We start from the raw sequence: 14,418 nt of genomic DNA on the forward strand, positions 1-14,418 counted from the left end.
GAGCACAACCTTACGACCCTTGACGGTACGAAGCGTGAGCACGAATCTACGACTCTTGGGAAGGACGGTTCGAACCTTGAGCACCACCTTACGACCCTTGAGCACGACGGTACAGCTCTTGGGTATGACTGTATGACCCTTGATCACAACGGTACGACCCTTAGGCACGATTGTACGACGCACGAGCAAGACGATACGACCCTCCAGCACGACAGTACGACCCTTCGGTATAATAGGTTGATTATTTTAGTATCTCTACACCGGAATGACACTTGAGCACGACAGTAAGGCCCTTGCGTAGGACCTAATTCGTCGTGCTCAAGGGTCGTACCATCGTGCACTATGTTCGTACAGCTGTGCCTCAGAAGTTAACGCTATTACGGTCCAGTAAGGTTATCGAAAACAGATATAGATATATAAATACACAAGCACATGCGTACAAATGCCTGTGAACGTATACAAATAAAGCATGAAGACACAAACGTATATACAGACATACAACAGAGTCGTGCAAACACACTCACCCACACACACACACACACACACACACACACACACACACACACACACACACACACACAAAGCAAACTGTTCACAGTCTTTAAGAGAAAGAAAAAACAAAATATGTTTCTTAAGTTTCGTCACTACAGTTGTAAAGAAGGACAAGGAACTAATGAGAGAAGGGTCTGAGAAGGGCAACAAAGATGACACCACAGTTAAGAAAGCTAATTCACTTTAGGAGTATAGAGGCTATGAATTGGTCCACCAATGAAGAGAGAAGAGTAAGAGGCGATTTATTGCCATCTTTCACGATTATTAACCGGTTTGATGATGTCGACAGTGAACAGTTCTCCGAAAAATGCAACGCTATAACTACCCAGGATCATGACAAGAAATTAAGCAAAAGAATTGTCAGACATAAGGATGTGAAGATGGTGGCCCACGAGTGTAGAACTCCCTTCCCGTGCAGCACAAATACAGTCTGAAATCTCTCTCTCTCTCTCTCTCTCTCTCTCTCTCTCTCTCTCTCTCTCTCTCTCTCTCTCTCTCTCTCTCTCTCTCTTTCTCAGACCCACACACACACGCACACACACACACACATCAACCATGTCATCTATCAAAATAAACAGGAAAGCGTACGGTTATGTACACAGACACGCACTCCCACAGACTTGGTTACAAATAAAGTGGGAAACCTGTTTATAAATGACGGAGTTCTTCATTTTCTGAAGTTATTTGTTTGATTCTCAAGACATTCCCAGTAAAGCTGATGCGTTAGGATGAACAAACATGTTTAAAGATCGTCAGTTCCCTCGATTTATCACGTGAAAGTAATTCCTATGTACATCCTTTGAAGAAAAATTGAGGTGGGTGCTTGAGGCGAGATGGAAACAATGTAATATTCGGTCTAGTTCGGCAAGATGTATGAAACCAAATAACAATCAAGAAGAGAGTTATATGGAGGTAGTAATTCTCTCTTAACCTAAATACTTAAAAGAGCAGCATTTACGAGTTGTTTTAGGTTTACTGAAGCACTATATATATATACTTTAAGGGATTTAAATCCATAAAGAACTTTGTCGGTGAGAGATTTGAGTAAAAAGGATAGAGAGGGCATCGTGTGTTGCATGCTGTGAGATTTTACTTATATTGGCGAGGCGAACACTTGGTCACTGCTCGTGCAGTTTTTTTTTTTGTGTGTGTGACGTTAGAATAAGGTATACCACACCGCTACATCAATGAGGAGTAGAAATGGCTACGAAACCTGATTTGGGTTGAGTCTTACTGACTCAGATTGTAAGACAAACTTTTGTCCTTCTCTTCCAAGCCTTGTTTCCCAATCATTATCGCTACTCCAGAATCGATCATGAAACGTCTCTCTTTTTTTTTTTCTCAAGGCTTTCTCCGTTTTTTCGTTCAGTAAGGTTATAGCAAACTGGATCCGAAATTTGGTTAAGGTCAGAGAGGCAAAATGGCAAACGCCACGGGTCGGTTGTCCTCCCACTTTTGAGGAACCTCGACGTCATGGGGCGAGTTGTCATTCCTTCGTCAGCGTCAAGAGCCGAGAAAGGCATTGGATGGAGGATTTAAGAGAACAAAAATTACTGAGATGTACACTCTTAAAAAAAAAAGATGCCTCATAGTCAGAGGCCAGGCCATTATACTCAAAGGTCGTACCGTCGTGCTTAAGTGTCGTACCGTCGTACTCAAGGGTCGTATCGTCGTGCTCAAGGGTCGTATCGTCGTGTTCAAGGGTCGTACCGTCGTGTTCAAGAGTCGTACCGCCGTGCTCAAGGGTCGCACCGTCGTGCTCAAGGGTCTTACCGTCGTGTTCAAGGGTCGTACCGTCGTGCTCAGGGGTCGTACCGTCGTGCTCAAGGGTCGTACCGCCGTGCTCAAGGGTCGCAGCGCCGTGCTCACAGGTCGTACCTTCATGTTCAGGGTAAAGTTAAGACGTCATGTAGCATGCTAGCGGGTGTTGGGAGATTGTTTGAGGTTCAGGAAATTTTTTGAAGGGTGTAACATTTCGTGTGGGTGTGCGTTGTTGATGGCGGTTCTAATGTTTCACCAGCAAAGAAAGTGCGGTGGCGGGAATCATCAGGGTCGAGAGACCATAAGAGTGTTTTACAAGAGTCATCAAGTTTGTTTTAGCTAACTGTAATGGTGTGTTAGCCAAGGAATAATGTCGGGTTGGAAAGTGTCGCCACGACTTTTTACGTTCTTTGAAGTGTTATCAGGCATCATTACAGATAATAGGAAGTGCTTGTCTTCAAGTAAGTGTGCTGAAGGACATCAGAAAATGTTAGGTAGTGGAAAAGTGTGTCAGTAAGTCTTAAGGGAAGGGACTTGCATTTACGAACGATAATAAACATTTGCTAAAGTGTGTAAATGAATTTGAGATTGTGCTGACTGATATTAAAGTGCGTGAGCAAGTGGTACGGTGCATGCTAAGTATTAATGAGTGTTGGAAAGGGTCTGTTAGCCAACTGACAAGTATTATGTTTAGAGTGTGTGTGTGTGTGGGTGCGTAAGTGGACATAGAAAGTTTGTTGGTTATTTCTACCTTGTGCTAAGAAGTGTTCACATAAATCACGAGATACGAAAGTGTGTCTACAAGTGTTTAATGATGATAGTAAGTGCTGGAGTATGTTGGCAGTTATCAAGATGGCCTGATAAGTGTTATGGAGTGATGACAGCTGTTAATTAACTTTTTTTTTGGTTAGGGGCGAAGGGGGGGGGGAGGGGGTATTTTGGCAAGGGCTAAGATGCTTTAGGAGTTGTCGTTGATATATACTGATGGTTTAGCTTTGGTAGGTGTGACCTCAGAGCATTATCAATGTGTGTACGCAGCTGCTGTGGTGTGGGGAAATGCTTTAGTGTGTAGGTAAGTGTTAATTGGGTGATAGAACATTTTTGCTACGAGAAACCGTTAGTAAAAACCACAAGTTGTCTTAGGTATCAGAAACTTTTGTCATTCTTGCATTGTATGGCCAGTGTTAGAATAGACGGTAGTCACAGTGTATTAGATAGTGTTAGACTATATTGGCACTTTTTTTTCATATTCTTTCGTAGGTTTCAGATTGTTAGTAGGTATCTATGTACGCAGAATAGTTACACGGTGTTGAGTTACGTTAAGCATTCAGTGTGCATGTGGATGTCAGATTCATTTTCTCGTTCGTCAGAGTACGTTGGTGGGGAGGGAGAGAGAATGAGAGAGAGAGAGAGAGAGAGAGAGAGAGAGAGAGAGAGAGAGAGAGAGAGAGAGAGAGAGAGGCACCAAGGAGGTATACATATATATATATATATATATATATATATATATATATATATATATATATATATATATATATATAACAGATCCAGTGACTGATATATGCTTGTGGTGACGTCTCACTCAGACTAGAATAGAATGTTAACATATAAATAGATTTGTTGCAGCATGATTTTATGTTGTGAAAACAAAAGATAGCGAGTGTCTGTTCAGGGGTTCCTACAAGACAGCACAATTGACATAAGATAGCAACGGGCTTACGTAAGATGGTAAGGGATCATTCAAGATAGTAGGGGCTTACAGAAGTAATTCGTTGGTTCACATAAGATAGTATGAGTTCATTCAAGATAGCGAGCGCTCACGCAAGATAGCAGGTGCTTGATTTGAGACAGAGAGGGTTCGTGAAATGTAGCAGCAGGTCACATAAGATAGCAAGTATTCACATAAGATAGTACGATCTCACACAAGTTAGCTGGGGCGTACATAAGATAGGACGGGTTCGTACGAGGTAATAAGCGTTCACACAGGATAGCAAGGGTTCACATGTTATTCCAGGGTATTCATGTAACATAACGGGGGTTCACATGAGATACTAAGCATTCCTATAAGATAGCAAATGTTCATATAAGATAGCAGAGACTCACACATGATAGCATGAGTACATATAAGATAGCAGAGACTCACAATGATAGCACGCGTACATATAAGATAGCAGAGACTCACAATGATAGCAAGCGTACATATAAGATAGCAGAGACTCACACATGATAGCAAGCGTACACATGAGATAGCAGAGACTCACACATGATAGCAAGCGTACATATATGATAGCAGAGACTCACACATGATAGCAAGCGTACATATATGATAGCAGAGACTCACACATGATAGCAAGCGTACATATATGATAGCGAGTGTTCTCATAAGATAGCAAGAGGATGCACAAGAGCGCGAGCGTACACACGCATGGTAGAAAGCGTTTACATAAGACGGCAGGAGCGTACATAATTTAACAAGCGTACGCACATGATGCGATGGGTTCACATAAGATAGCACGCTGAGGGGGGCGGCTTACACAAGATAGCAGTGGCTCAGCCATGCGTCAGGTAGCCATCTAGAGAAGCCTGGATATCTTTATTACGGACAGGTGGAATGTGGACAGGTGGGTTGACGAGAACCTGGGCTCGAGCCCCTGCCACTCGCTCACCCTAGGCCCCCTGAGTGTGAGTTACAGTGAGTGTGTTGCGAGATAAAACACTCCAGATTGGCTCGAGAGATGCGTGTTGTGGGGGTTTGGTGGTTCGGGACGGGGGGGGGGGGGTTGAGAGGGGTGGTGGGTGGGTGGGTGGTTGGCTGGGTGGTGTAGGGTGGCGGGTGGTAAAGTCTGGGAGGTGGGCGGGAGGATGGTGGTGGAGGAGGGGGTAGCAGCAGCAGCAGCAGCAGTGGTGGTGGTGGTAGTGGCGGGGTTCCCGTCCGCCTCCCTGCCTCACTCTCGCCTCAGCTACCGATTAGTAGCTCCCGCCTGCCTGTTCCCGGTGCGCTGCCTCCCCCACGAGTGCCGTGTGCCACGACGTCCTCCTCTTCCTCCTCCTCCTCCTCCTCCGTTCCACACACGCACACACACACACACACACACACACACACCACACACACACCTCCTCTCCTCCGCCACTCTTGGCTGTGATCAGGAAGACACGCCCACTCTGTGATGACTTAATCTATTATCAAAGTCAGTGTGTGTGAAAACGTGAGAAAGGGAATTTAGAATTGTGAATTGTGACAAGTTTTCATTGTCGTTCGCGGATTGTGTTGACATTGGTTGATGGAAATGCAAGTGTACGTGATGGAAGAATCTGATTGGCTGATGCCCTGGCCAATAATTCATCCCGGCAGCCAATGACAGGGCGATATCGGCGTCTAAACGTGTTTGGCGGGAAACAGACACGGCTCTTCGGGGAAACATGGCCACGGGACTCGAAGGCGCTTGGTGTTTCCCGAGTCAGAGAGGCTAAAGAGCCAGGAGTGGACGGTTGACCATGAGTCTCTCAAAGGGGCAGAGGTTGCACGGGGGCCTGACCTCACTACGGTGGCAGGAGATCGTGTCGTCAAGCAACTAGCATGACGGGAATCTACCTGCTAAAGAACTGTGTGCAATTTTGCAGTGTGACATGAAACCCCTCGTCAACTTTCGAGACATCTGTGGCGACCAGGCACGCAAGGGACCTGCCGTGAGGCCGTGAAATATGGATATCTTGAAAGTATTCCTGGACCAACACCTGTTTACTGTGCAGCAACTCGTACTACAGTTGACTGGGAGGAATATCTGCTATACCCTAGTGGTCATTAATGCATGACTGTCAGCCTCTCGCAAGATAAGGTAGAGCATTGGGTCTTCATAACTCCGCCAGGGATTCCAGAGTCTTGAGGAATCCTTCGAGCATTACTGCTGTAAAGGACGTCAGACGTCCCCCATCACGCCTGCTGGGGGCCGCCTGGACCTTTCACACTTGCGTCTCTGAGGAGACACCGAAAACAGTCGTTAAACAAGACAACCATGAACTAGGTGGCAGAGGTAAACAAGGTGCTTTAGAGGAGGGACGGTCAGCCGGACTCTCGACCACCAACCGCGGATTCTCGGGTTAAGAATCCAAGGAGGACTATGGCCCCGAAGTACCCCTTGTTGTGCTTATTACTGAGTCTCTTCCTTTTCGACTTGGTGAACACTCTCTGGTGGTAAGTACAACTTGTCCTTGAGAAGTGATAGCTTTAAGTACAGTCTTCCCTCCCTGTGTACACTTTACCATAAGTGGCTCATCTGAATTGTGCCTCCGGTGTCAGAAGTGGTCCATCATATATGTGTCACTGCTGAATGAAGTGGGACGCCCTTTATGTGTCAGTGGTGTCAGAAGGGGCCCCACTCCTTATGTATCAGTAGTGTCAGATATGATCCATCCAAGATGTGCCCCTGGTGTCAGAAGTAGTTCACCCTGTATGTGTCACTGGTGTCAAAACCAGCCTCTCCTTTATTCATCACTTGTGTCAGAAGTGGTCAATCAAATATTTATCATTGTTGTCAGAAATGGTCGCCCATGGGATATTACTGATGTCAGAAGTGGCTTATCCAAGATGTGTCACTGGTGTCAGGATTGGTCCACCCAAGGGATGTCACTGGTGTCAGAGGCCAATCTGTGTCACTAGTGTCAGACATGGTCCACTCAAGGTGTGTCACTGGTGACGGAATTGGCCCATCTAAGTGTCAATAGTGTCAAAAGTCTCCCATCAAAGGTGTCAGAAGTGGTGCGTCTTAGATGCGTCACTGTTGTCAGAAGTGGTGCGTGCTAGGTGTGTCACTGTTGCCAGAAGTGGTGCGTGCTAGGTGTGTCACTGGTGTCAGTAGTGCGTGCTAGGTATGTCACTGGTGTCAGAAGTGTTGCGTGCTAGGTGTGTCACTGGCGTCAGAAGTAGTGCGTGCTAGGTGTGTTACTGTTGTCAGAAGTGTTGCGTGCTAGGTGTGTCACTGGTGTCAGAAGTGGTGCGTGCTAGGTATGTCACTGGCGTCAGAAGTGGTGCGTGCTAGGTATGTCACTGGCGTCAGAAGTGGTGCGTGCTAGGTGTGTCACTGACGTCAGAAGTGGTGCGTGCTAGGTGTGTTACTGTTGTCAGAAGTGGTGCGTGCTAGGTGTGTCACTGACGTCAGAAGTGGTGCGTGCTAGGTGTGTTACTGTTGTCAGAAGTGGTGCGTGCTAGGTGTGTCACTGACGTCAGAAGTGGTGCGTGCTAGGTGTGTTACTGTTGTCAGAAGTGGTGCGTGCTAGGTATGTCACTGGTGTCAGAAGTGTTGCGTGCTAGGTGTGTCACTGTTGTCAGAAGTATCCCACTGAAATGCGTCCTTCGTGGTCTGTAGGTCTCACAGTCGCTTATGCCTTAGCTAATGGTGGCATCTGGTGCTACCAGAACACTGAATCACTTGGCATATGGTCCTTGTTGAACAGAGATGTTGTCTTTTCATAGGAATGCTCGTAATCCAAGTAAGAGTGTATTGGCCTACCACCATCGCTGCTTTCTAAGGCATGCCATCATATATATATATATATATATATATATATATATATATATATATATATATATATATATATATATATATACGTAATGTTGTTTTAGTACTTCATCTCTACCCATAAACACAAGGGTTCATTTTTTATATGAAAGACAAGGGTGTCGTAAAGTTAATGGATTAAAAGGGGCTTTTAAGACAGTGTTGGTTGCGGTTCTTGAAACTCAATATCTCCTTCCAATAAAACGATAATGGACCGGGGAATATGAGTTGACAACTTGAGGGAGGCGACTCTTGAGAAAGAGTATCGTTTTTCAACCACTGACCGTACTCCCTCTAACTGTCCTAGACCCTTCAGCGTGGTGATGACTCGAATCCTTTCACCCTCCCACCCTACTTTTCTCTCTCTCTCTCTCTCTCTCTCTCTCTCTCTCTCTCTCTCTCTCTCTCTCTCTCTCTCTCTCTCTCTCTCTCTCTCTCACCTACAAAAGCCACAGCCTCCGCCTTTGATCATCGGTGCGTACGGAGATAACAGCAGCAGAATCAGGTGTTATGAGGGGAGCGGGTGTCCGATGTGGGGTGGTAGGTGAGTACCGTCAAGGGCATTACCGTCGTGTTTACCCTCCTGAACCGTTTTTTGTACATAAGTGAAAAGATAAAGAAACAGATGAATGGGAGTGTGTGTGTGTGTGTGTGTATATATATATATATATATATATATATATATATATATATATATATATATATATATATATATATATATATAAGTATATATATATTGCTAATTATTTTCTCTTACTTGAGTAATAGTGCGTCAGGAAGAAACAAAAAATGGCCTCATTTGCACACTTTAACTCAGTCTCATGTACGATATGGTGAAAACAGGATTAACTCAGTCTCATGTACGATATGGTGAAAACAGGACTTACCTTCCACAGCCGAATCCCACAGACTGTTCATTGGTATCTCTTTACCGCTTCAAATGCCTTAGGTCAGCCCTCTGGCAACATAACGATCCCCCTATAGCACATTGATTTAATTCATTCCATCCCATGCACGCCCCTTATCCATCTGAATAGTCCCGGACACCCTAGGTGCCTCCTTCGCTCCATCCTTCCATCCTCATCTTGGTCTCCCTCTTTCACTTGCTCTTTCCATTTCTGACACACAGATCCTTTTAGTCAGTCTTTCTTTGCTCATCTTTTCCAAATGTTCGACACCTTAGACAGCTCTCCCGATCAAAATGCGCTAATTTTCACTTACAGTATTCTTTACACGATCATCCCAACTCATACATAATCACATATTGTCCTTTAGCACTTCATTTCTGACACGTCTACCTTCTACTTTTCCTCAAACTCAAACATACCTATCTCGTTCCTAATAGACTCAAAGGTTCCCTTTTGTATGTTCCTTAACGTGTCAAGGACCCTTGCCTCCTCTTCCAACCTATGACTCACTTCTGATACCATGGTTCTATCTGCTGTCACGTCCATTCACAGGTACTTATATAAATTCACTTCCTCGGGTTCTGCTCATTAAACTTACATTCTAACCACCCTTGTTCACACACTTGCTGTACCTCATTACCTTAACTTTGTTCACTTTATTCTCAATTTTCTCCATTTACATATTCCCCCCAAACTCTGTCACTAACTCCTGGATTTTCTCTGTGAATTTACCACCACCAGGACCTTGTCATTTTTTCCTCACTCTTTGCATGCTGTGGAACTTACCCTCGCTCTGAGAACCTTGGATTCGTCTACCTTACTATCCAGTCCTTAAACAAATCAAACAACGACAATGACAATTGACGCAGCCCTTGACGTAGACCTACATTTTCCTCCCTTCCTACTCGCACACATGCTTTATTTTCTTGGTAAGAAATTCCTCACTAGCTTTAGCAACATTCCATTTACGCCATATATTCATAGCATCTTCCATAACGTCTCCCGATCAACTTTATCGAACGGTTTCTCTATATCATTAAACACCAGGTACAAGTCACTCTCTTTCTCCAGGTATTTCTTACATAATCATATTTTTTTTTTCAAAGCAAATGCCTAATCCGTTCACCCTCTACCTTTCCCGGAACCTCGTTGCTCCTCCCAGATCAGACGGTCTGTGCATACCATTACCCTTGTAATCGCCACTCTCCCATACACCTGAACGGGTATAATCAACAGATTTATGCTTCCGTAATTTGAACGTTTACCTTCTTTTTTTGCCCTTTACCTTTCTATAAAGGCATTATACATGCATTCTGTCAGCCCTCAGTCACCCTGCTGTGTGCCATACAGGTACTGAATAGCCTGACTAACCAATCAGCAACACTCAACCCTCTTTTTCCTGGCAAAGTCAACTGCACTACCATCCTTCCCTTCGTCGCTTTGCTACACTCTATTTTGCACAAAGCTTTCACTTCTTCCTCTTTCTTTTTTTGCATACAGTTCGCTATGACGCTCCCACTTTGCATCCCATCCTGTTTTAAGCCCACCACATTCGCCACCCTAGCAGTTAACAATGTCACCAACTATACAGAACACTAACTTCATCTTTCTTCACCTCATATTTTTCCTGTCACCACGTACTCACCCGGTCTCGTGAGTGCCCCTCCCCCACATTTCTCCTTTTGTTTTCAAGTTCCTCGATACATCCACACCTTAGCCCTCATTTGCCCTTTTTTTTTTTTCAGCTCTCGTACCTTCCTCTTTTCCTCTTGCTTCTTTCTCTTGAACTCTTTCCATCACTCTTACTCTTTTCCTTGCAGGTTCTGTCCTTACACCTCTCTCTTCTCTTCACTCATGGTTTACCTTCTTTATTCCACCACTCACTACCCTTTCTGATACATTCACATCCCACATCCGCACGCCAGATATTTTACCCACACATGTAAGCACAACCTACCTAAATATCTACGACTGCTTTCCCACTCCCTTTGTTTCATCTCCTCTCACCCTTTGCCATTCTTCATTCGTTCTCTCCTGGCATCTGTGCACACAAGCCTGTTTTCCAAGCTCGTCTATTTTCACCACATCTTTCCCGTAGTGTCATTTCTTTGGGTGACATTTGTTAAGTGGTGTAAGAGAGACCGAGGATGATCTTCGCACCCCTTTCCTTCGCCTCTGTTTTATGGTGGATGAGGAGAAAGAACAGGAGTAAAAGGCATAGATGAGTTTATAGAGAATGAAAGTCGTGTAAGTATTCCTGAGCCTAGGCGCAGGTGGGTTGTTCAAAAGTGTCGTGAATCTAAGAATTCAGATTCTGTAGAGCTGGAGGGATGGAGCTGACGTGTTCCTTCCAGGGTTTTGGTTATCGTCCAGAGTGACACTGAGAAGCTCGGTGGACTGAACCGCCTGGAGGGAGCTGGGGGGCTTAGTGAGACAATAGGAGGGAGGGACAGGGTTGGAAGCGAGACTGATGTACATTACTACGGTATTGGTTAGGTTGGTTGTGGTTGGCGGCGGTGCTGCTGTTCCAGGGGTGGTTAAGGCTGTCCTTGAAGGCTTTATGGTAGGGAGAGCTGTCGTCAATGCTGACACCAATGGTAGTGTCGTAGACGTACTGCCTATATAGAGCAGGTGCATTCATCAGGATATTAGTCATAAGTAACAAAAAAGCACTTCATAGGGACGGAAGCGCTACAAAGTACGCAGACGAAGAGAGAGAGAGAGAGAGAGAGAGAGAGAGAGAGAGAGAGAGAGAGAGAGAGAGAGAGAGAGAGAGAGAGAGAGAGAGAGAGGGTGTCAACAGTAGTCGGTCAGTTAAATTCGGACTGGCCGTCCCTCTGTGTGTGTGTATCTCTGCCTGATCTGTTCCACAGGAGGAATTTATCGCCTTTTCAAACGTCATTGATTAAAGGAGAAGGCGTCGATACGTGTCGTTTACGTCTGCAGGTGTGCTCCCGATCTTAGGGTGATAGTCATATATAAAAAGCAGAGCGACTCGGTGGTCCAAGTTAAAGAGATTTAGTGAAGGATATCACATCATACCAGTCAGGCTGGAGGGCTGACCTGGTATCCTTGAGAACAATGTGGGGAGAATGGTCCATAATAGGTAGTTACTGAGGGGCTGACACACGCATGATGGATCCCTGTCACATGGAGCTTCATTTATGGGACACGAGGTGTTTTATTCTGCATTAATCATCGTATTATTGTGATTCATTATTCATACTATATCCACGTTATGAGGAAGGAAGTTCTTAAACAAGAGGTATTAGGTATTCATTGCTTGATTAAGTGTAAGTTGGTTTCATCGTTTGGAAGATGGGTCTTGTGTGTGTGTGTGTGTGTCTGTGTGTGCGAAAGAGAAAAGATCTATAGAGGCATCTGCCGCCAGGATGTGTGTGTGAGTGAGGCCTGACGTTCAACACCCTAGATGGTAGTGGAGTGAACCAGGAGTATGGGGGATCAGCCCAGGTTACGTAGAACAAGTCGTTAGGGGTTGTTAAAACGTTAATCATCTGTTTTAGGTTTCTTTTCTTTTCTTTATCTCTTAGAGCACGACGGTACACCCCTTGAGAAAGACGGTACGACCCTTCTTTACCTTTCCGAGCACGACGGTACGGCCCTTGGGCATGACGGTACTATCCTTTGAGAAGGACGGTACGACCCTGGGGTAGATGGCGTGATCTACGAACTAATCTTCATCACACTCAAGGATCGTACCGTCGTGGTCAAGGATTGTACCGTCGATGCTCGTAAGGTCGCACCGTCGTACCCAAGGGCCGTACCGTTGTGCTCAAGTGATTAAGAATAATCTTGGATACCGTTCTTGAAAAAAATCATAATTACCTGAGACAAAAAGCTGATGAAGACAGTGCGAGTATCGCTTGATGATATTACCCTCATGTGCAAAAGAGGGAAACGGCGACCTCCTCTCCCCACACACACAGACACACCCCTGTACCCCACAGCCCACCCCTGTACGCACGCTGTAGAATTCCTCGACCTTCTTCAGTTGACTTCGTGGCAGACCTTGCATGTTGGATGGTCGTGTTCCTGTCGCGTCTGTGTCATGGTCCAGGCTCGGGGCTGCCATGTCTGTGTCAAGCGGGATCTTGATTTGTCGTGTTCAGGACGACGTCTGCATCAAGACATGTCGTCCCGAGCTGGGTCGTCTCCACTTTGCTTTTGTTCTGTGTTGGGCGGTTTCTAGAGTGATGTAACTATGGTGGTTTCTAGAGCGGTCTCATGTGGTTGTACCTATGGTGGTTTCTAGGGTGGATATTCTTCATGGGGTTGTAGCTATAGTGGTTTCTAGAGCGGTCTCATGTGGTTGTACCTATGGTGGTTTCTAGGGTGGATATTCTTCATGGGGTTGTAGCTATAGTGGTTTCTAGAGTGGTCTCATATGGTTGTACCTATGGTGGTTTCTAGGGTGGATATTCTTTATGGGGTTGTAATTATTGTGGTTTCTAGAGTGGATATTCTTCTTGGGGTTGTTGCTATGGTGGTTTCTAGGGTGGTTATTCTTCATGGGGTTGTAACTATGGTGGTTTCTAGAGTGGATATTCTTCATGGGGCTGTAGCCATGGTGGTTTCTAGAGTGGTCTCACGTTGTTGTAGCTATGGTGGTTTCTAGAGTGGTCTCACTTTGTTGTAGCTATGGTGGTTTCTACAGTGGGTTTTCCTTATGTGATTGTAACTATGGTGGTTTCTTGAGTGGAGATCCATCATTTCGTCACATACATCATGCTTCATAAGATGATTACTCTGTATCTTCCGTTAAGTGCGATGTTTTCAGGAGCCGAGTCTTTACTTTGTTGGAACTATGATGTTCTGTAGAGTTTATTCTCTGTCTGTCTGTCTGTCTCTCTCTCTCTCTCTCTCTCTCTCTCTCTCTCTCTCTCTCTCTCTCTCTCTCTCTCTCTCTCGATAACAATAGATCAAAGTGTTCTGTCATGTGAGACATCATTCACCTTGCTGCTGCATAGTGCTGAGGTAATCCCCAGGACATCCCACACATATGTATCTCAGGTATTGATCAAAACAGTTTATTTACCTCTCCACATACCCATGGTATCAGGCGTTCACTCCTGGAATTATCTTTATGGGTAGAAATGAAATGTAAATGTAAATGGATGAAAGAAATGAAGCTGGAGACAAAATGAATTTCAGAAGAAAATGCCAGGCAGTCATACCCCAGGGTCGTACTGTTGTGCTCAAGGGTCGTACCGTCGTGCTCAAGGGTCGTATCGTCGTGCTCAAGGGTCGTATCTTCGTGCTCAAGGGTCGTATCGTCGTGCTCAAGGGTCGTATCTTCGTGCTCAAGGGTCGTATCGTCGTGCTCAAGGGTCGTATCTTCGTGCTCACGGGTCGTACCGTCGTGCTCAGGGGTCGTATCGTCGTGCTCAAGGGTCGTACCGTCGTGCTCAAGGGTCGAATTACATTAGCAAAGTGTATTATACCTACGATATAAAAGTATCATAAGTACAATATAAGGGTACTATGTCTCACATTTAAGGATAGTATACCTGCAATATCAGGGTATTATGCAAACAGTATTAATGTATCATACCTGCAATATAACGAAACTATACCTACATAAGGATGCTTTACCTACAGTATAAAGGTGCTATACCTACAAT

General features: G+C 45.1%; 1 protein-coding gene across 1 annotated transcript in view; it reads left to right on the forward strand.

Moving 5' to 3' along the window:
- The first annotated feature begins 5,222 nt into the window (after positions 1 to 5,222).
- The window catches only part of LOC139753745 (protein Wnt-6-like), an 80,419-nt gene continuing 71,223 nt past the window's right edge, over positions 5,223 to 14,418 (forward strand). The window contains exon 1 of the mRNA XM_071670554.1: positions 5,223 to 6,505. Coding sequence (XP_071526655.1) covers positions 6,432 to 6,505 — 74 coding nt within the window. The 5' untranslated portion in view covers positions 5,223 to 6,431. The remainder of the gene's footprint in view (positions 6,506 to 14,418) is intronic.

The sequence above is a fragment of the Panulirus ornatus genome, chromosome 2 (assembly GCF_036320965.1).
Source record: "Panulirus ornatus isolate Po-2019 chromosome 2, ASM3632096v1, whole genome shotgun sequence".
In the NCBI taxonomy this organism is placed as follows: domain Eukaryota; kingdom Metazoa; phylum Arthropoda; class Malacostraca; order Decapoda; family Palinuridae; genus Panulirus; species Panulirus ornatus.